We start from the raw sequence: 23,777 nt of genomic DNA, 5'->3' as shown, positions 1-23,777 counted from the left end.
GAGTGTGACTTACCTTACCTGCTGCCACACTTTAGTTCATTATATTCAATGTTCAAGTTCATTACACGCCACCGTTGTTAAAACTGTTCCCCAGCCCTGTGCAGTAATAGGCTGATCTTTCATGTCATTATCTGAGCAAAGAAAACACACTGGAGTGAATTTATCTTCGAGCGGTCTGATAATTGAGTGGATTACACCAAAGCCGTATTGCAACCTTGATCCTCCCGAAAAGTTTAAATCCCAACTGTAGCAAAGACAAAACGAGGGAGACACAAAGTGCACCGTCTACCTGTTTCGGTACACGACACTTGAGGAGACTCTACCTGTGAACGCGTCTATGGTAGCTGCAGTGCTCTGCTGCCTTCCTCTTCTTGCTGCCACAGTGATGGTGTACTCAGTCCCGGGCTCCAGGTCGATCAGAGTGGTGGTGGTTACATCTTTAGGCACATTCAGCTGGAAAGGGAAGACACAGTTATAACAAAGTAAAGTAAAAGTTATTTATATAGTGGTTTTCACAGACGTAAGTCACAAAGTGCTTAACAGGACCATTATAACGTACAAGAAAGAAAATCACCAATTCAATAGGACTTCTGCAGACATGTCAATATAAATATATAATATAATAAAAGCTCATAGCTTGGTTTTGGATGAGTATTGCGCATCTGTGTACACTAAACACCAGCATAGCAATTTATATTCAGCGTTCATTCTTTACCTCAGCAGTGACGCCAGAGGAGGACGTGTAGATGACCTTGTAATGGTCGATGGGGCCCTGGACCACGCCCCACACCAGGGTGATGGTGTTGTCGGTCGACGCCGTCACAGTTAGATCCATGGGCACATCCAGACCTAATTTAAAGGAAACAAGATTTAAGTAAAGAACACAGCCTCCTAAATGTTTCCAACAATAATAGAAATACCCAGCATGAGCACATTACCACTGTTATACCAACCGGGCCATTTAAGATAGCACATGACATTTTAGTAACTTTCTGACTCATCCATGACTGATTTGAGTGTTAAGTGGGATATTACCATTATTTTTTTTATCTTTGCTTCACGCACCACTTTTATGTGTGTGAAAATTATGTATTATTCATCTGATCCCAATTAAGCACTTTTCCAGCCAAGTCTCTTTATGTGCACATTTTTCAAGGTGCAAATAAAACACCTGAGCCAGACAATACAAGCAAATGTGTTTTTGAATCCATTTTTTGAATTCAATTTCAACCTTTGTTTTTTCCTTACTTTAATATGTATTTTGCCCTACAGAAGTTATCACCGTGGATAAGCCATCAAGCTTTTTTTCGACGACTACGGTTATAATGTTATGTTGTGGTATGTTTTCTGTTTGTTGCTCCATTGCCTCATTCTCTTTATAGTTTTGTATTCTGCACACACAAAAAGAAAAAAGAAAGGAAAAGCAGCTGTTGAATGTCACATCCTTACATTTTTCTTTTATAAATTGTGTTGATGGAAACAATATATTTTGGTGAAATGTCAGAGATCTGGTCCAACATTTTAGCAGAAAAGTAAGTTCTTCTGTATATCTACTGTATATCTACTGTACATCCTTTGGCTTTGACGCAGCAATGACCCAACTTGCCCACTGGACCATCAATGTTTAATTCTCATCCAGTCCTCTACTGCGATCCTCAATGTTTCGGGAGATTCTTGTCAAATAGCCTTTTTTGGGGGGAAAATTAAGATGAAAAGAACTTCAACTAAATCCACTGAAATGATGCTTTGAGCTTGAGGGCAATTGACGATTAGCAGACAGGAAATGCTGTCATATTATTTAAAGCTACTTGAGAATGATGTAGTCGATGTATTGCATTTTTTTAAGTTCAAAGAGAGAGAAGTGGTATAGAAAGTGCTTGTTCGGAAAAGCAAATGGAGGCATAATTTTGCAAAGTGCAAAATACTTTCAGCCATTAAAATGATTGCAACTGGAGGCAAGAAGTGCTTGACAGTCAACGTTACGGGAAAGATTATTGAAGCACTGCCGTGCACAAACATTTCTAACAGAAAGTTAAATGGGATCTTTTTTCTGTCTATGCCGAAACACAATAAAAATTCTAATTGCCGATCAAGTGCTGAGGCAAAGAGAGGGCCATTAGCAATTAATGGTATGCATTATCACAGATTTAAAATGCTGTAATGGGAACTTTGACCCCAGCTGGTGATATCAAACTCCCTCTCCCTGAAATAGCACAGGTCTTGCCAAAATCTGATTTGCTTAATGCCATTAAAATGGCTTTTTCTGGTTGGAACAGGAGCACTGACCCACAGCACACACTGAGAATCACATATATAGTAACAAAGAAAGCCAACCAGCCTGCTGTGAAGCTTTCTAGCACACCACAGCTGTGATTCACTTAGTTTGTCTTACTTGCATCGGTGGAGTCTAAACAGTAATCCACTCACCGGTCCTGGCGTTCATTGTTGCCGGCGTACTCTGGTTGCTACCTTTCATGGCAGAAATGCCGATCCCGTACTCTGTGCCTGGCAGCAGGTCTGAGGCACAAAGACACAAACCCAGTTAGTAATTCAACACACACTATATAGCAAGAAGGAATATCATACATACTTGTTCCACACTCGCCTGCTAATGTCAATTAGATTGTAGTTTCTTATAACAGCCAAATTAGCTCTACGTCTGTGTTGAGGTCTTGGCAAATTTACATCTACATGAGTATCTTTTTTTTCTTCTTTTTTGCCAACAGCATAATGGATCAGTTTCAAATCAATTCAGTACATCCCCAGAGATTGTGAAGCTACCGAAATAAGGGTAATGAGGAACAGAAATGAGCGAGAGAGTGACAGAGATTATTAGTAGAGAGAAAGTGAGAGTGACAGAGAAGGAATGAGGGCGGTGGCAGCATCGATTGCAATGGCCCGACACAATAACACAAGGACCTTTTGCTTCTATTCTTATGCCGGCCATGCCCTTTTCAGCACTGTGGCCTTTCGGAAAAAAAACATCTCAGCTGACCCCTCCTGTCTGACAGCCTTTCAATACGGCCGCAGGGCAACAAGCATGTCTATAGATACAATCAGTCAGCCAAATATTATCTCTGGAGATAATCCCGCCATGTAAAACACAAGGACGTTTCCCAGCTTCTTCAGTGCACTGCGATAATACTTGAGGCATACGCAAATAACCATTGCATTCAGCAAAAGACCACGATTCAATAAAAGTGGACAAACAACAAATTAATAAGCAAGAAAAAAAAGGAAAGCACATCACTTCTCCTCGCTTACCTGTGAGCGAGGTCTTCGTGGTGGCTCCCTCATTGCGCGGCACATTGACTTTATCATACTGGTCTCCTGCTAGCGTGCTGTACACCACCTGGTAGCCCTCCACCTACATTTAAACAAATACATTTAAACACTTACAACACCAAACTGAAGGAATCATTTGTATTTGTTTCATCAACATGAAGGGAATGCAAGACGTTCACTATGTGTCAAAGCAGCTTTAAATTGGTTCATCGAATAAATGGTTTATTTTGCATTAGCGCAGCATGATATCTGTGTCTCTGCCAACGCTCAGCAGAATCATGAGGATGCCAACAGGCATCAAGCTTCATAAGTTTGGTTGTGTAATTAGTGAGCTTTGGAAATATAATTGTGAACACTGAGTGAAACAACGTGATTTATTTTCAGTAAAACACTCGTACATGTGTTTGCTTTATTCTCCTTATTTACCAAGCTGATACAATGCAGGCCGACCTGTGTGTGATGATAAAGTTCTAAATACAACAAGACAAGAGTTAGAGAGCAGTAAACCCAAAACAGTATGCAGGAAGGGTCATGGAGGGGATTTAGGGCAATTTAGTTGTTATTTTTACAAAGAGACATCCTTGTGATATTCTCAGTGATGAAGGGCACCTAAGGTTGTGCTAAGATATTGTAGAAGCTTAAAAGTATTTCAGGTGAGTCCACAACGTGTATTTGAAAAAGAAACACTTGTGTAACCTACTGTATATCACACTATAAAAATGCTCTACTGGTCCTGCAATCGTTAGGTAAACGTACAGAGGCTTATCAGCAAACTATAATTATAATCAAAAGTACTCATTTCATCTATTAAGGCCATAATCTAATATGTATATACAATGTATACATTACAATATAGTTGAAATAATAGACACAAAATTGTACGTAGATACAAAACCAGTAAATAATAAAAGAAAATGTACTTAATTACTCTTCACCACCAATAGCTGCACATAACTTGCAAACTTCCTTTTTACGAGATCAAGACTGTTTCCCACATCAGAATACAGGCAGTTTTAAAAACAACGAATCATAAGACGACACGACAAACTCTGTTTTCCTCAGATTCATACCAGAACCTGTTTATCACTCAAATGGGTTGAAAAACAAACTATGAAAATAAGCTGCGAATGCTATCTGACGCGGGTGTAATTACCTCCGCCTCACTGTTGTCCCATTCCAGCTCCAGGGTGGTGGAGGTCTTGGACACGAGCCGCAGGTTCTTGGGGGCATCGATCTCTGAGAAGAACGATAAAGCTGACAATGTTGGGGACACAGAGACCAACTCTCAGCGATTGTGAACAAGCAAACATCAGACAGATACAGTTAGTGACTAGTAATTATGTATGTGAGATGATATAATTTACAGTACATCAGTTGCTATGTTTGAAATCATTTATACCCCGTTAGCATTTATATGCAGATTTTGCTTCATTTAAATTAGAAACTGACATCATATGCATGCATTTTACAAACATTTACTCGAGTGATGTCATTTTAATGACGCTCACTTGTTGCTTACACTCCAAATAGATTACCGTAATGCTTCCACACATAATGTGCTTTCTTCTGCACAAACAAGACCAATAATCATGTCATCAGCTGTTCAGGCACACGCAGCACCATCACACCACTATCTGCTCGCTGTCAGACCTCACCCGTAGTAAATTCAGTGGAAATAGAGCCGCTCTCATTTCCTTTTCTGACTCCACTCACGGACACCTCGTAACGTGAGCCGGGACGCAGAACCTGTGGAACAAAATAACAACAACAACAACAACAACCACACAGGGACATTTTAGTCTGTGTAATCTGTTTGCATGGATCATTTTTGTTTAATTTCCAGACACAGACGGTAGGCAGACTCTGGGATCAGATCATTCAACAAGCATGACAAACGTACACACACACACACACACGGACACACACACGCACACTATATTTATGAGTACAATGTAATAACCCTAAAGCCAACTCTCAACCCAAAGATAAACGGTTTAAGTTGCGAGGACTGGCTTCTCTGTCCCCAGATGGCAGGTGAGTCCACATAATGTGTCTGTATGATCAGATCTGTGACAAATTGCACACACATACCACCACTCACCTGCAGGGAGTACTGGCTGAGTGTGGGCTGGAGGCGGAAGGTGGTCCGGGGGCCCTCTCCTCCCACTAGGCCGTAACGTAACACAACCTGATCAATCTTTGCTTTTGGTGGTGTCCACTCTACAAAGGCCACGGTGTCCGACACATCACGCACAATGAGCTGAGTGGGGCCATCGATCACTGCGAACACAACACAAAACACAAAGAGAGAAGAAGAATTATTGAGAGTCCGGTTGCAGGGTGTTTTGGAACTGGCCATCTATTGCTGCACTAGTTTTGATTTGGTCTAAGTATTGTTTGACATTTTTGTCAAACACTTGATTTTTGGTTAGAAAATAAGTTTGTGGTAAATTAGTCAAACCCACATTAGGGTAGGGATGCAACATAAAAGGATTTTCATTATCATTGTCATAATGATCAGCTGAGGATTTTCTTCTATAATTATTTTGACTTTAAAACTTTACACGAAACTAAAACAATAATAAATTAAATGCAGCCTTGGCCAAATCGTGATAAAATTAGACAAAATCAAAAGAATAAGTTCAAGATTCCTTGTCTGACGAAACATTTGGTGCCAACTTTTGGTTTGAACACATTTCAGTCGGTATGGACAGGGAAGCCAAAATGGAAAACGTCAAGCTCATGCAGTAATACATTAGTTATCCGAAAAAGCATGCAAAGCTTATCAGACCTCACACACACACACACACACACACACACACGCACACACACACACACACGCATGCGCACGCACACACACACACACGCACGCACACACAGACAACAGGCTTTATCTGTGCAAGGTGTAAGACATAAGCTGTGATAAAGGTCTATGTATGCTGATTGCTGGAAAACAATATGTATTAGGTGTAAAGACCTGAAAACACATTGCGCATGGGGTCTTGATCACGGTAATCAGCAGTAATGTGGGCGTTGTAATGGACCGTTTTATTCTCTATGAATTATCACTTTTCTTGATGTTTTTAATGCAGTTAAATTGGGCTCAAAGCTATCACTTAAATGACAAGTATGCACAGTTTATGGTGAAAGATGAGCTTTTTAATTATCCAAATGAGTTTAAAAAAAGGTGACAATCATCATTTAATGTTGAGGAACAGATCCAAATAGCACATGACACAATGTTTAGATCGAACAAACGTGTTCAATTGAAAGCACCGCAGTAAGGCTCAGATAGAATAACTCTTCTCTGCCACAGAGGGAACGTATGTAAATGATATATTTCACACGCTGAGTGACTCAGGACCAGAAAGTCTTACTTAAAGCTTCTGAGATCTAAATAAGTCCCTCACTAAGTCTTGACATATTGCCGGTCTGCCCCGATCCTTGATGTATTAGCAACTGGTCCCTCGGGTCTCGTCCTAGAAAACATCCTGAGGAAGACAGTTGCTGAGAACCTGCTCTCACATCAGCTGTCCTATCCCTCCGGTTGTCCTCCGACTCCTCATCACGCTCGCTCCGTCTCCGAGGAAGGCTAAATCTTTGTTATAAATAATTGAGTGACTTCAAATTTGTCTTTTCCTCTTTCTTTATCCAATAAGGTGTCCTGCAGTGGGCCGCCGTGAAAAATTAATGACAGAGTTCCGTGAATTATTAATCAATACTTAATTACAACCAGCAACATGAACAAAGACTTGACAGGTAATGTATGGTGTTTTGACTGGAGACATCAGAGTTTGAATTGTTATGGACGAGGTTTGAATTGAATCTATTACAGCTGTCTAGTAATAGTGTCAGAGGGTGAGGAGTGGGGGCAATACCTCAGTGAGCCTTATATCAGGCATATATACTGTATATATAGATAGATATGGTGGCAGACCAACAAATATGTCAAGGTTATACCAGGGTATTTAGTGTGCGACTGTGTGTGTGTGTGTGTGTGTGTGTGTGAAGGTGCTACATTTGGAACTGAAATGTAAAATTGATTAATTGACTGATTGACAGAAAATTAATTGCTGACTGTTATAATAATCCTTTAATAATTTTACCCTTTTACGAGCAAAAAATGCCAAACATTTGCTTCTTTCAGCTTGACAACAATGAGGACTTGCTGCTTTTCTCTAATCATTGTACATTTAAAATCTTTAGGTTTTGAGCAGTTGTTTGGGCAAAACAAGCACATTTGATATGTAACCTTGGGATTAATAAACAGATATATAATATTAAAGAAAAAATGTCAGTCGCAGTGCTGCTCACATGCATTGTATACCTTGTTTTTATTATTATAGTATGATTAGTTGGCTGTATGCATCCTCCTCAGGCCACACATTTGTAACTTGTCTTAAAGCCCCTGAAAACTTGGTTTAAAATGTTAAGTATTCTATATTACCGTATTTTCCGCACTATAGGGCGCACTGGATTATAAAGCGCACTGTCAATGAATGGTCTATTTTCTATCTTTTTTTCATATATAAAGGAAATTATAACCGAGATAAACCACGGAGATAAGCCACGCCCCCTTTTGTTGCGAAAGACACAAATGAACACAACTTGACTGGTGAATAAACTGACGCGAGTTATAAAGCCGTTTGGGTTGAACGCACCATAATGCTGCGGTGCGGCTTTGTAGTTTACCAAAGTCGCACTAAAACATTTTGACAGAGCGCCGTGTACCACACAAAATTGCTTCGAGGTCAGTAAGCACAGCCAGAATTAATCCATATATAAAGCGCTCCGGATTATAAGGCGCACTCTCGTTTTTTGAGAAAATTAAAGGTTTTAAGTGCGCCTTATAGTGCGGAAAACACAGTACATTAGATGTTTTTGAGTAAATCAGCAACAAACAGTTGTTTGGGAACACTTAGCCTATATATTTTCTAGAGAGAAAATGTGTTTTTGATTTGATCAATGACATCATATCCTGATGTGTCAGTTTATCTTTACAGCTTCCATTCATACATACATGTTATGACGGTAGCAGTGACTGGCTGGCTTCGACCCTGGTCTCGCAGCGCCACTAGGTTAACAGTATACTCCTCCCCTGGTCTCAAACCAGTCTGGACAAAGGAAGTGATGGTGCTGGGCAGCTGTGCAGTCATCCCACCGTCGTTGTCCTGGGAAAAGCACAGATAGAAGAAACGAGGTGTAAGGCAAAAAACGTTTGCATATTTTGAGTACACGCCAGCGACTGTGTGGCTGAAACTTCTCTCAGTGGAGATAAGGGGTCTGGCAGATAAAAACTATTCCCATCAGTATGACAAACAGTGACTCGTGCAGTTCAATTCTATGCAGTAGATTTTCTGAACTGTATATTTTTTTTCTCCAGATTTGAACAACTTTTGGTTGGCTTAGCACATTAAATTCCCAAAGCATGTAGAGTACTGTATGTATGCTACAGTGATATTTCACAGGCCATATTTTGCAGAGGCAGCACTCATGTTCATTTCCAAAGGCCTGTCACTCATCCATATGGAGCGCCTGCTATTCCCAGCTGTTCTCAGAGAGCCAGTGTTGCACATGCACTTCCTGCCGACAGACAGATGTTACACCTACTGCTGCTCCAAGATCCCCAAAAGCCTGCGCTACGAAAGGCTCATATTAAAACAGAACATATAACAGCTTGCCGCTTTCCTGAATCAAAACTGTAATTAGAGATGTAATCCATTTAATCACCTCGGATAAATTACCAGGGTGAGCAGTAACACACAGCGGTAATGTTCCAATAACACTTGGTCCTTAATCTCAATAATAATACAGATGGATGCTACAGTATACCAAACGAATCAACAACATAATATCCACTCCCACCTCCGGGTCTTGAAAGGGAAGCCAATGTTGAAGTGCCTTAAACTTGCATTCTTTCTCATAGCCATCAGGGGGCGACTCCTGTGGTTGCGAAAATACGTCCAATTGAAACAAAAATGAACCTACTTCTCACAAAATATTATGAACATGAGTATATAGTCTCAATTGCTACTTTCAAGTCTTCTTTAATACAGCATCGTCTTTCTTTTTGTGATTTATAGTCCTATTTTGAGTAGAATAGATGACAAATCAGTGTATGCTTTAGGGCGTGGCTACCTTGTGATTGACAGGTCCTGTGTCTCACAACTTCAACCCCTTCACAGTGTGTTTTAAGTCAGAGGTGGGTGGTAACGAGTTACCTCTCCTCTGTATCTTTTAGTAAAATGTACTTCTCTGAGTAGTTTTATTGCAATACTTTTTTACTCCTACTAGAGTAGAATTTAAGAGAAAACTTTTACTCCGTGACATTTGGATGGATTCATTGTGCTACAATTATTTATTTATTATTTGATGTGTTTGTGATCCGTTGAAAGGCAAGTGGTCAGCTTGTCAAGCTGGTCCCAGGTCTGCTGACTCTCTGTTATCCTACCGCAGCCACAACCTCACATGCCTCTCCATTCAGAGCAGCATGACGGAACCTCAGCAGGGGAGGAAGGAAGCGGTGCAGCTGGTGCTTTGGACACAGCATGTGAACGGCCCCTCACCTTATTGTTATGGCTCTTCAAATAGTGCGAGCCGCTTATATTTACAGACAAATTAAGAGCTCACGGTGCGGCAGGCTTTGCTTGCGAATGCTGGTCCGAAGTCACAACGTGCATCAGAGAACCGTGCCGACAGCGAGTCCTTCTGTGTTAATGCTAAAGTTTAATAATTTATAGACACAGTATATCATGTTTCAAAACTACTAGTACTTCTTCTTTCTGTCGTAATGTGAATATTCAAGTGGTGTGCAAGCCATGTGCTTTTAGAAAAGTAGAGACCAAATTATGCAAACGAGAAGAAAAAAACTTTTACTACTACTACTATAGTTTGTAGCTGCTTCACCAACCTCTGTACTGCATTTTGGTCACCTAAAAAATTCTGGCAATGGCTAAAAACTAAGATGGTTCTTAGAGGCTTCAAAACCAATGGGGGACGTCATGCTGACTCCTTCTTGTGTACAGCATACAAATTATTTAGTCATCATTCTCTGTGCTGAAAAGGTTGCTAAGATGAGGACAACAGAGATGTTTTTAGACCTGTGGAGGTAGTTTTATTACTTTAATTTAATACTAATAATTATTTTATCTGTTTGATCTCCCATTCATCCTTCTTGGTTACTTTTGAGGGTAATTACATTTTTCATGTAAGACACATGTCGATATAAAAAGTGTCAAGAAGTGGTTCTAATAATCCTCTTATTGTTCATAAAAAGCTATATAACACTATACAGTTTGAATTGTATTGCAGCAATAATTAATATTTTAATGACTTTTAATGACAGATTTGTGGATGTTGTTCAGTAAAAAAGCCCAAATCTATTTTATTTTTGTACAAGCGACTGCACGCTGAAAGCAAATTACAAACATTTGACATACCGTGACATATTTGATATACCGCAATAAAAATGTACCCATTCTTTGCTAACGTTATGATTATCAGATTGACACACAGAAGATGAGGAAAAACAGCAAGGATGAATACATGATTTAACATCAGGTCAAGTCCATGTAGACATTATGTGAACACGTGCTTTTGTGTAAAGAGAATACTGCATATTTGCACTTCCTCTTCGTGCGTCCTGACCTGTTAGCTTTGCACATTTTCTTGACTATTCAACATGAATCACAATGCTGTGATACTTCAGAGAAACCTCAACAACTGTGCAGGGTCATGTGTGTGTGTGTCTCTTTTCTGTAAGAGTGAATATCATTTCAAAAGGAAGCTGCAGCAGCTTAATGTAGCTGTTTCTAACAGCGTTAACGGCAGGTCTCAAATCTGGCCCTGCCCCTCTCTCTCTTTCTCTGTTTCCTTTTCACAGAGGAGTGAGTTCTGTGTTTCTTTGAATAGGCCAATGCCGTCATGCCTACTTCCATTACAAGATTGTCAAAATTCACAATCCCCATTGCTGGATTAAATCCACAGGGGGTGGGAGTGCCAACTCGTAATATGATTTCCCCCATGGCTGGAGCGAGGGGGCGAATGCATGGAAAGATACAGGGAGGAACGTTTACGGGAGAGGATGGAGAGGAAGAGAGAGGTGAAGGAGAAAGAAAAGGACAGAGGGCACCTTCGGGGGGGCCGAGAGGAAAACATGTTGGAGATTTGGACCAAGAGGTGGTGGATGGAAAGTAGAAACAAGAGGAAAAAAGGAAGCGGGATTCAAATTGCTAGAAGATGAGAGACATGAAATATGTAAATATGCAATATAAATTATTCGCCCACTGTTTCTTTTTGAATTCAGAAATGTTCTGTCCTCAAAAGGGTTTGACAAAACACAAAAAAAGCATCTTAACATCAGATTTGAGGCCCGACCAAAGGATATCTCCCCCGAGAACACCTTAAAGGGGAAAACCAATTACTGTGAGAGGGCATGAGATTAGAGTGCAGTGAGCACCTGAGTTTACAGCGGGAATTAGAAAGAAAAAGGGTTTTGCTTTCTGGCTTTGAACCGGGCCCCGCCATGGTTTTACGAAGGGTTATTCTGCAAAAGGGTTTAATGGCTCATCCAGCTAATAGCCAATAAGCGTAAGACAATCCGCTTGCCTAATTTGGTATGGGCTTCAAATTGAGCAAACCCCCCCCAAGAAAACCTAAATCCATCCAGTTATTTCTCTTCCTGTTTCTACACATTAATAGATTGGAATTATAAATTCTGTTTTTTCCTTCTGTTCATTTCACGCACAAGGACAGTGCACGTGTCTTTCAGCGGTAGTCTTACGTTGGGATCGACAGCAAACACATACACTCGCGGGCAAATTCACAAGGAATGGATGTCGGCCGCTGATAGCAGGCCCAGCCGTGTGTCTTTTGTTCACACAGCTCTACTCTACCTTGGGGATGAAGCTGATCTCCCATCCATCGAAGGAATAGTAGAAGGGCAACCACTGGACCTCCACTGACGTCTCTGTGATGAATTTGAAGACTAAACCATCCGGATTGGAGAGATCTGGAGAGATAGCGAGAGACGTATTATTGTTCTTCAGTGACCCACACAGACCATAAATCACGACTCCATCTCAGGCTGAAGGTGAACCTTTTTCTTTTTTTGTTCTCCCCTCTTTATTCATGTTCTATGTTTCGATCACCCTGATGCTGCACTAAATGTTTGGATTGACAGTTTATATTTTTTTCAAATGTGCCGTTTGTATAAAATGATGACTATCTGCCTAAAAAAAAGAAAAGATCAACATGGTGAGAGTAGGCATAGTAATGACGATAGTTAAATATGAAACCCATGTAACATTGGTTCATTAGTTTAAAACAAGTGACTCATATTTAACAAAATGCTAAAATTACTTTTTTACAAGTAGCAGTTTCCTCATAAATCTTTCCAGATAATCAAATACTACATTTCATAATTAAGTTTAGCAAAGACATCCCAACAAATCATATCGGACATGAAAAATGGTTGCATCAAACTTAATTGCCCTAAATTGACTTTATAACTCCAAACTCTGTTCTCACTGAAATTAAAGTCACTTATCTGTGAAATGGGGGATAATTCTACCAGCCAAGACTGAAGTGAAGGCAATAGTATGTAGCCGGTTGATGTAGAGTGGATACAATATTCTGCACGGAAATAGGCTTATTCAGGGAATCGGTGAGTCATACCTCTGATAAGCATCAGAATAGTATGTTTTTTTTCGCGGATCCAATGACCTGCCATTAACACCGGCCAGGAGGTACTTATTCAGAAGCTGTTCATATCTGTGTGTGCGTGTGTGTGTGTGTGTGTGTATTTTGGATGAGTGACATCAAGCAGGTGCTAACCAGTTGGTACAGAGGAGCAGGTGGTATTCTCACTCTATTCACACTGAGAAACGTCTTCGGGAGGATTTAACAAGGTGAGAGACAGGATGTGTGTGTGTGTGTGTGTGTGTGTGTGTGTGTGTGTGTGTGTGTGTGTGTGTGTGCATCCGCATGAGCGGCTGTGTCCATGCACAGCACACATTGAGGTGTTGCATTTATATACTGTTGGTCATGAACCAAACATGGCCTCAGTGGAACATGCTTCAGGGCTCCTACATTTTGTCAAAACAAGCCCCAGGGCTGCACTTACAGGTCGAAACGGTGATGCTGGCGGGGACGCTGATGCTGTTGTTAATGACAGCGAACACGTTGATGTTGTACTCCATGCCGGCCTCCAGGCCTGAGATAATACAGGTGGTGGTATTTCCTGGAATCCTTATCTCTAGTTGCACACCTGACAGAGAGACAGGCAATACATTTTGAATCAACTGAAACTTAAATTACTACCTTCAATGCCTCGAAAGGCCAGTATAGCTCTGCACATACCTCCAGGGCTGCTCGGTGTGTAGGTCACTAGGATGTCTGTCAGCACAACAGACCCCTCCCACTCCACTTCAACTGTGCGATCAGTCACGCCTCGTATCTTCACATTCATGGCCGGTGCCACTGTTGAGACAAAATAAACAAATTATGAGTAAACTCTAGCTTGTGTGTGTGTGTGTTTTGCAATGCTATTCAACATGTAACCACTATATCACCTTTAGAAAGACTTGCTAGTATATTGCATGTGTCACAAGATTGCAGTGAGCCATTACATTTATATGGCGACGTTTCTCACACACATAATTCATTATTTCAGTGTCTGGGGGACATTTTGATTTGTTTATTTGACACAATATCAGAGAGCAGCCCATATCACACATATCTGTCAGGCATGAATTTGAATATGCAATAAAAAACTTGTTCCATTTTCCTGCTAAACAGAAGCTGAAGGAACAAATACCCGTGTTGGTATTGAACCTCAGCAAGCGAAAGTCTGCTGGGAATGAGTTCCCCCAACGCTACGGAAGTGGTCTTTGAGATCCTCTGGGGCCTTGTTGTTATAAAATGTGCACCACGCTGAGCGGTAGTTGTATCCTTCAGAGGTAACTACACGAACTGAGGGAATAGTTTGACAATGGGTGCTGTCGGGTTCATATCCAACACAACACTGACTAACGTGTTCTGAGCGATAGTCAACCACGAACAGATTAATTGATAGTCAAAATGACTCACAAAAAGAGAAATAACAAGCAGTCTTAAAGTTGCTGTATTGATGAAATTAGCATTTTTAACCAAAATTGGGTTATGTTGTTAACTAATGCTCAGATCAAAGCAACAGGCCACAAGTCTTTTTCAATTGAAGCCAGTGACTTGAAGCTAGACATGAACGGTGAGCTGGTCTGAATGTATTTCAGCGCTCCGATGACTCGGTGAAGGCGCGTCACCCTCTTTCCCTTTGGTCTAAAGGAAATGCTGTTCGTCAGTGTTCAACATAACGACGTCAACGAGACTTTGAGCAACACTTCAACTGCAACTCGTCGACAATGCAGCTGGGCTGTTGTGTTGCTTTTGTCACCCTTAGTGTGAACGTGGTTTAGAAAGTTCCCATAGCGCTGACAGAAAGTTTGGCAGGAGAAAACTAACCTCTAAAACATTAATGCTCATACATAGTTTGCTTACCCTAAAGGATGTTTTGTGGCCACGTAAAGACACAACTGATTGTCGCCAAACTAGTTTGTTAATCTTACTGAATTCTTCATTTAGGATTAAGCTCAATTTATTCTCATCCTTAAGTGAAGCCTAAAAAGATAATGACAATAATGAGCATGTCGGAATACATTTTCAGGACATGCAGATCCCAAAACATTACATTGTACCGACTTGTTATAAGTTCAACTTTCTAAATCTCTGCGTTTAACCATTTATACGCTGATTGACACGGAGTCATACCTAACGGACCGTGGTCGACAGTTAACTGGTGAAAATGCTTTTCCATCCCCTGTGGATACTTCCGTTATCAGCTGCAGTATCAGGCAGCCCCTCCAGGCCCGCAGTCCTCTCGCACTACAGCACCTGGTAGTCAGCCTTTAGCCCTCATTGCTCTCCATTCCTCCATAGCATCAGGATCAGTAGGGCCGCCTCAAGGGTTCATTGTGGAGAGTCCACTTTACCAGCGTTATCAGTGTGGATGCAAAATGGACCCACAACACTGATGGATAGACCCGGAGATTAAAAGCCATGTTCCCCTTGACGGTAGAGTAAATGGTACCAAAACCAGTACCTACAACTATTGCCGATGCACACGACTTTGCTACATTTGCCATTATCTTATTACAAAGTCTCTGCATCGGCAATCTTCGGAACGAGACCACACGAAAGACTGCATCGTGCGGCTGAGTGTGAGAAGAGGGAGAAGCACCGTCATTCACTCTGACTGAAGTGGAGATCGTCAAGCCATAAGCCTGAGAGGTGGTGCAGAATGTAAATGAGGAGGCATAAAAAAGAACGTTTACAGCTCCCACTGCCAAAAACAACAAGGAGGAGGGGGGGGGGGAGAAAGGTGAAGGACACAAAGGAGGAGAAGACAAGACACAAAGTACAAACAGTTTGAGTTGGAGAACGACGAGACAGATTCACGGCCAGACAGAGGACAGAAGACCCAAAGACAAGTTGAGCCTCAGGAGAGTGAAGGACAAACGTAAAAAGACGGTTAAGTGAGAGACAATGAGGACGAACCGGGAAATGAGAGACAGAGGGGAGTAAAGTGAGTGTGATGAACAACCCCTGACCTCCTCAACATCGCGCCCTCGTATGACGCAGGACTCCACAGCACAGCACTGAGTCCTCCTCGGGGGAACCTTTGGACACTCTAGTCGCCGTTTCAGCTACTAACTCCACACACTCGACAGATGGCCGCATGTTCATTTCCGAAAACACTGAACCTGCAACCGGGGACTAATTCTGCAGCATTCAATTAGCTTGAATCATTTCATCAATTACACTCAGCTTTGTCACGTATATGAAGGGAATAACAAATCAAATGAAGGAACAACAATCAACGGCGTCGGAGAAGAGTGATTGAATGAGGTCGTGCAAGGAGGCTGAACAGACGCGCTGCTTGAAAGACATTAACTCCCGGAGAAAGTAGTGAAGGGCAAACTCTCAACTCGACACTTCTCCTTCCAGGCTCCTCTGGAATGTTAGTCGGAGGAGCTTTTTTTCTTTCTTTACGAAGCATACAGCAAAGACAGAGAAGCGCTGAGCATCTCACCGTATTGTTACTCCGTGAAAGGTCGTCAACGTCGAGCAGTTAATTTGAATGCAAATATGTTGTTGACTCCATTGACGTCCAGGAGTGGTTCAACCTGACAATCCCGTCGACGTTTCTCAACTGCAGAGCGTCAACAGAGTTTCTGCACTTTCTGACTCGATCTCCTTGTTTTCTTTCTTTCCCTTTCAGCACATGTTGTTCCTGGGCTGCCTACAGGTTGTGACTGAACTAAAACCTGCAGTGTGAAGTACAATATGTTCGGCATGTGCGTGTAATAGAAAACATCTGAATAATACAGATTTGTAATGCTATTTTCAGTTGTTCCACCTTTGAATGAGATCAAAGATGTAATCTGTTGTTGCTGAACCGAAATCCCATGACAGTGACCACTGTGCTAGGAGATTGGTTTCCTAGCTCCAATCTGTGCTGTTGTTGGTTTATCAATTCTAGAGTTTGGCCAAAAACTGCGTTCTGCTCGATCACAGTGACTTTTGACCAACAAATTAAAATAAGTTCAACTTGTGGATGTTTGAGCCAAATGTAAAATAGCTTTCTCACCAATGCAAAGGCATTCAAATAATTTAAATAATAATAATAACATGATCAAATACTACAACAGAATAAGTATGCAAATTATTATATATGCCATAATATACAGTTTACGTATTAAGTATTGTTGAATGACTATTGGAAATAAAGTGTTTATTGTCAACCTTTAATGAACAGTGTTTTATTATGTGTCTCCTTACTCATTGTGTAGTTAAAACCTTTTGGGGTGTCGTATAGTAACATTTCACACCCCCTCCATGTTGCAGTTGTTGTCATTGTTTACCTCCTCTAAATAAACAATTATAAGTGAAGGTTTGAATACAAAATTCCTGGGTGCATGGTGTGTATTTTTGTAACCTTAGTGCACAGCTTTAAAGTATATCCAAATAGATATAATAGCGATAACGTTTTATTATAGGTAAAACATAAATTAGCTGACATTATGCTAAACCTGTGTGTACTAATCTGGTTTCTTATCCTACACTCTGCTAAAGCATCCTAAAAAAGGAGGAATGCTCTAGACTATAGCTACAAGTCTGTGTCTCTTTTGGTTTACAAAAACCCTTCAAAGATGCTTTGTCATACCGGGGAGGAAAAAAGAGAATCAATTTCTATTCAGTGCAGGAGAATGGTTCCGGATATTGAGCAGCTTTTGTCACAATCTACAACACAATTTAAGGCAAACCTTGATAACAGTGTGTGTTCCTCCAGCTGAAGAGGCAGACTGTGAATGGCCTGAAAAAATATTGTGGCCTTTCGCTTCTGTGGGCGTGTGATGACGTGGACTGTCACATGTCTGTCAAAGCCCTATTTATATCAGAGTTAATATGCCTAATAATATAACTGATAGACACACATATACTTTATACAAAGCCTTGTTGCTCAGTCAAAACTGATTGATGCAATACATCCGAATAGTTAAATATAATAAGGGCCGTAAACAAACACGCGTAAGAGACCACATCAAAGGTATTAGTCGTTGTGATACGCGGCACACTGCAGAACTTGAAAGCCGTAACACAGCTCTGAGACCCACGAATAAATGTCAGTTGTCTCCACTGCCGCACTCAGAGGGTGTCAACAACGCGAGGATGTCACCGCTCCTTTTCAACTGCAGCATCACGACTCATTGAAATGATTGTGGAATGAAATGCCACTCTTCAGCACTAGTTGATCTCTGCGTTGTGGGTGGATGCATTTGTTTGTAAAGATTTACTGTATCCAACGCCTGGAACATCCCATTTAAATTCAACAGCATCCGTAATTTGTCATAGAGGGGGAATATTGGCCACCGTAATGGAGCAAAAATGCATCCCGCTTTCTTGAGCTTTTGATAACATGAAATACTTAAGCCTGTCACCCTACAGGTCTCTGGTAATTGAACTGCTTTGTTTAGTATTCAGCAAACTACCCCCTACCAGCATTGGCTATTTTAGCCGCTAATTGCAAAGAAATAAGCAATTTGGACTCCCTCACTTTGTATGGATATTTGACGGGATGGCAGCTCTTCTGTCTGTCCTCATCCTTTACTTTGTTGACAGCTGCCTCAGACGGCAGGGCAGCATCTGATATTTTGGCGTGAAGAGTTTGCTGTGAACAAAAAAGGCGAGCACGACTCAGAACTGTCTCAGCTGCCGCTAATGTAGCAGCTCTCTCCCAGGATGAATGGGGCTTTTGATAAATGCTGTAACACCTTCTGATGTCTGGCAGGTCACGTGACCCGCCAACTGCCTTTGAAGCACAGAGGGGTTTGTTTTTCAGGCCTGCACGAATGCTGAAAATGACGGTGCTTAGCATTCAGACCTGTGTACCTGCCTGCTGTAGCAGTGAGAGAGTGAGAAAGCGTTGCAATAAATCTATGGAACAAATCCATCAAAAACAGATCCAGATCCATCTACCTGCTCTGTAGGTAGCACAGAGCATCATGGGTAAGAAGGTTTATCTAAACACTACGCTTGGCGGTTGAATTAATTGCTTCCTTTATTCTTATTGAAGGTGTGCAGATGAATGAAATCTCCCACTGTGGCTGTAATCCATCTGCAAACTCTCAGCACTTCATGGCACACGGATCCATTGTATTTTGTTTGTTATATATTGTTTTAAGGGCTCAGATGAATTAGTTGCTTGATCAATTAGTCAATCTTTTGAAAATGTATCCACATTTACAATTGTTTTCAGTAATATGTCGTATTTCTAAACAGTTTCATATCTTTGTCAGGGATGAAAACACACTGACCGTGAAAAAAAGAATGCAACATCGTAACATCACATAACCACGTAACGAAGGCCTGTGCTGTATGCTTATATACATTCCACAAGGGCATGGAGTGGCCAGCCAGTGAGAATATGATAGTCAGCAAGAGAATGATTTTGGGCATAAAGATCAATTTTTCAACCAACTCACCTGTCCCACTCACTCAGAAGGCGGCACAGGTTCTGTCCAGGCTCTGGTCATCTCACGGCTAGACTATTGCAACTCTTCCATCATTGACAGTGATCCTAATTATTGCATATTTTAATGAGTTGTATTGTAGAGAATTAGACTTCAAGTGTGTTTTAGCCTACACAGTCTGTAAATAGCTAATCAGAAATATGCCTATTCCTGCCAATTAGACCTTATGTATTAGCTTTTATGATTTATGTATTGACACCTTGACTGTAAGGTCTATCAAGACATGCCACGATGATTATTTCAGTATTATTTTACTAGAAATGTAAATGCACTCTCTTCAATGGAAATAAGCAAGGTTATTTTAGCAAGGTTTTTACTACTTACTTGCTTGGAAATAAAATGAAGGCCATCTGTTTTTCCCCAAGTAGCCTGTATAATGAAGATGTCCCCTGTCCATGCAAATAAATGAAGTTAATCTATTTTGTCAGAAATTATTTTGCTAATATTTGTCAAACACTAAAGACCGGGACTGATACACAGGCTTGTTTCAATTGTCATGCTTGCATTGTTTTGAAATGGAAGGAAATATAAATGCATAACAGATGGCAGCTTGTTGATCAGAACTATTTTATTAGAAAATAATTAATAAAATAAGGAGTTGGTGGATTGACTGAAGTGCGTAATCAGCTGTCTGAGCCATACAGAGCAGCGAGCGAGTGGTGTATAACAAAAGAAACCTGGATCTGGATTCACCCAAACTGACGTGAACAAAAGCTACATTCGCCAAAAAGCAAGTAGTTTGCATCCCTGGTTGTAAAATGTATATCTTTAGCTTTTTAAAATGTTGGTCAGATAATTTAAAGACGTCACTTTGGGCTCGAGAAAAAACAAATCAGACATTTTGTAGCATATCTTTAACACCTGGTGTTCACACCAGTATAGAGGACACCCATCGCTATGAGAATCCAGTCCAAACACCACGTTACTGGAAATCCCATTCTGAGGACATCTAAAGTGTAAGAGAGTCCAAAACTCGATTTTAGCTTACATGTTGGTGGTGTTATTTATCTATCTTCCTTTCAAGCATTTTGTACTGCATTTCTTTCACAAATCAGTTCTTTTTTATATATATTTTTTCTCCTACACTGTAGGTCAACCGGATAAAAGACACATTGAAATGCCATTTTCTATGTCACCACCCAAATAAACCTCGGAGATAGTTACTTGATCCTGGTCACACTGACAGCAAGTTTTACAGGAAAGGAGTTTCCGCGTCGGGAGAATTGAGGCACACATGTCTTACAAACTACTTTTAGTGCTTGATAACAGTCAAGAGGATCAAACTGAAGAAGTAATAGCCTACCAGAGTTGCAGTCATCTCCTGCGAAGCCATCCTGGCAGACACAGAATCCCTCCTTGCAGACTCCCTTCTTGCTGCAGTTGTTGGCACAGTAGACCAGCGAACAGTCCTCCCCCACGTAGCCGGGCCTGCAGTGGCACGTCCCGTTGATGCACAGTCCCTGGTCCGAGCAGTCGTTGAGACACCTCCCGACCATGCAGTCTTCCCCGGTGAAGGACTCTTCGCACACACACTCTCCGTCGATACAGAGCCCGCGGCCCGAGCAGTCTGAGGGGCATCGCGGCTCTGAGCAGTTGTCGCCTCCAAAGTCGCGGTCACACACACACTCCCCTTCCACGCACACGCCCTGGCCGGAGCAGTCGTCCGGGCACCGGGGATCGGAGCAGTTTTTGCCAGCCCAACCTTCCTCGCAGATGCAGCCACAAAGGTCAAAGCTGAAGCTGCCATGGCCGCTGCAGCCTGGGACAAAGTCCAAATGACCTGGAAAAAATGTTTACGTTGTTATGTGACAAAACAGACGCTCGATTCAAAAGATGGCAATGCAATCAAACCTGAAGGGATAGTTCGGTTTCGGAGGAATATTACTTGTACTTTTACACATCCAATCCTCTTTATGTTCGCATTAGGACTGAGTGCTAGAAAGACAAGACATCGTTGAAAACCTGTCGCATTTTGTGCATTTCCATCTCGGCAGCGTCCTCTGCAGCTGATCATTTCATCCTCATTCTGATTCACATCGTGACTGTTGGAGATAATCATATTCCCACTGAAGAGATGGAGCATTTTCAGAAAATATTTGAATGGGGTGACAGTGTCAATAGAGCGGATCCTTTAACCGTAATATAGCCTATAACTGTATCCATTCTCGTCCCCTCATATTATAATGGCAGCATCTCCTGAATAGTGAACAAAATGTGTCCCAGTCGCAAAGGTTTCTCCACACCTTTTAGACCGAGACTGCGTGTTCGCCCTCCAGCATTATCAGGTTCTTTTCTACATCTTTTACTTATCTTAAACCTTCGTTTTTTTCTTTCCTCACATATGAGACTGACTGTGTATTGAATGAATGTCTTGCAGCTTTTTGTATCTTTTCTTTCAAAAGCTTAACGGTGGACACCAGCAGGTTCTTTTGTGGAAACAAAAGACTATATATTCCAGCTTTATCCATACACGTTGTTGTCCTTGTTTAACAGCACTCACCCATGGCTGAGCTCTCCCCACAGCATCCAGACCCACACTGAGCTCTGAGCACGGAAACTTCTCTCTCCAGCATCTCCACCCTGGTGGCAAGTTGCTGGATGGTGGTTGTTGCCGGACAGCCGCATGCAGCTTTTGGGATGTTGATACGGTGAGTGAATGTTACCTGAAGAAGAAGAAGAAGAAGAAGAAGAAGAAGAAGAACAAGAACAAGAACAAGAACAAGAACAAGAAGAACAAGAAGAAGGAGACTTTGGTTAAGAGGTGGCATCTTAGCAAATTAAATAGGAAGGGCAATTTATATATATACTGATTGTGTTAACTCTAAAGTGATACTTTACCCAAATGTTATTTTAAGCATCACACGTAGCCTTCTAGGTTTGAAAAGTGGTCCAAAAAAAGGTTATTGTTTTGTCTGTCAGGGAGAACTGAGGGCAGCGTCAGTTTTTATGGTGTAATAAAAAATATCCAAATGTCCATAGAAACGTATGACATTATCCACCTCTCCCCAACAGTAAGAGCAACGGGTGGCCGCTCTAATGAGTGCAAACCAGTGTAGGCACCTACAAACAAGCTCAACAGGGTCATGTGTGAGATTTCAGTGGGAGGTGGTACACTTGTGGCTAAAATAAGAATATAACTGGAAGATTAGCATATTGATTGACAATAAAGGTGTGGGTTATGGCTAGTTTGTGATTTATGTTTTCATTTGTGTGCAGTGTTCGCCTTGTTATTCAAGACACATTTTGGAGAAATCTGACACATGGTGCATTAGGGACGATATTCCATTAAGGTTTTAATGTTGTAACTTTTTCCATCTTAAAAACTGGTCTATCAATTGTTTTAGACCACATGTCTCTGTTGCCTGTACTCAAAAGATTCAGCACTTTTGTTTTGGTTTTGGGTGAAGTTACGCTTTAATTATTTCTCAGCGAAACAGCATATCAGCATAAACATCAGTATGTAAATTAATACGAGTGGTGAAACAGATGTTGTCTTTTAGATGACGCCTTTGTTGTCATTTCTGAGGCAGTCTGTCTAAATCACTCACCTCACTCTTGTGTCATCCTAATTTCTATAAACAAAATATTGCTCTGACACATACCTGGCTGTCTGCATCCAGCGTCTGCTCCGTGTATTCTGTTGGTCGACTGGGATCCATCGGTCCCTCCACAGAAGGTCTGGACCCCAACTCAGCACGAGAACCTTTGGATCAAAAAGGATAGGTCTTGAAAGTGTCTAAAAACCACCCGTTTGCGTGTCTCTATGTGAACAAGAGGAGCCTTCAGGACAATAGATAAGATAACTATAGCAAGTTTAAACCCAAGCACTGGATCGATGAGAAGCCCTCACCATCCCCTGGGGCAGGTGGTGCGGAGGCGTCCAGGTCAACGGAGCACAAAGACTCCAAGGGTACATTGATGTTGTAGACGTGGTTAAAGACCACGGGTTGCTCCCGCAGGCTCTCGTTGGCTGAGGAATCGGAGGGGGGCTGATCCCTCCCCGGGGTCTGTCGCCTCACTCTGGTGGTACGAACCAGCTTGTTGTCCCCTGATGGAGCAGCATGAGCGGCGCCCTGGAGAGAGAGACAATATGAAACACGAAACACAGCACGTGGTTCGGACTCAGGGTTTCACTCAGGGAGTGAAGACTAAGATAACAACCCAGGGGGGACAAAAACCCAAGATGACACTAATACACAGTGTAAGACAGACTTTATCACTTTTTTTACATTCAAATTTGGGGTAATTCGCAAAAGATCTAGTTCAGTATTTTAAGATTCTGCTTTATTTTTGTCCGGCAGAATGCACATATCATTTCTCAGATTGGATAAAGCAAGTTTCAAGGGAGAAAGAATACAAAGCAGA

At 41.5% G+C, this 23,777-nt stretch overlaps 1 protein-coding gene across 1 annotated transcript in view; it reads right to left on the bottom strand.

Annotated features, from left to right (window-relative positions):
• The window catches only part of tnr (tenascin R (restrictin, janusin)), an 80,702-nt gene that overhangs the window by 38,979 nt on the left and 17,946 nt on the right, over positions 1-23,777 (bottom strand). Inside the window, exons 3-17 of the mRNA XM_034555006.1 lie at positions 23,263-23,485; positions 23,015-23,115; positions 21,913-22,075; positions 20,716-21,192; positions 13,645-13,764; positions 13,409-13,552; positions 12,180-12,295; positions 8,306-8,456; positions 5,387-5,565; positions 4,941-5,031; positions 4,439-4,521; positions 3,265-3,367; positions 2,428-2,517; positions 716-849; positions 324-453 (exon numbers count right to left, since the gene is read on the bottom strand). Coding sequence (XP_034410897.1) covers positions 324-453; positions 716-849; positions 2,428-2,517; positions 3,265-3,367; positions 4,439-4,521; positions 4,941-5,031; positions 5,387-5,565; positions 8,306-8,456; positions 12,180-12,295; positions 13,409-13,552; positions 13,645-13,764; positions 20,716-21,192; positions 21,913-22,075; positions 23,015-23,115; positions 23,263-23,485 — 2,305 coding nt within the window. The remainder of the gene's footprint in view (positions 1-323; positions 454-715; positions 850-2,427; positions 2,518-3,264; positions 3,368-4,438; positions 4,522-4,940; positions 5,032-5,386; positions 5,566-8,305; positions 8,457-12,179; positions 12,296-13,408; positions 13,553-13,644; positions 13,765-20,715; positions 21,193-21,912; positions 22,076-23,014; positions 23,116-23,262; positions 23,486-23,777) is intronic.

Source organism: Cyclopterus lumpus, chromosome 17 (genome assembly GCF_009769545.1).
Source record: "Cyclopterus lumpus isolate fCycLum1 chromosome 17, fCycLum1.pri, whole genome shotgun sequence".
NCBI classification, from domain to species: Eukaryota; Metazoa; Chordata; class Actinopteri; order Perciformes; family Cyclopteridae; genus Cyclopterus; species Cyclopterus lumpus.
This window is presented reverse-complemented; position numbering and strand designations above follow the sequence as displayed.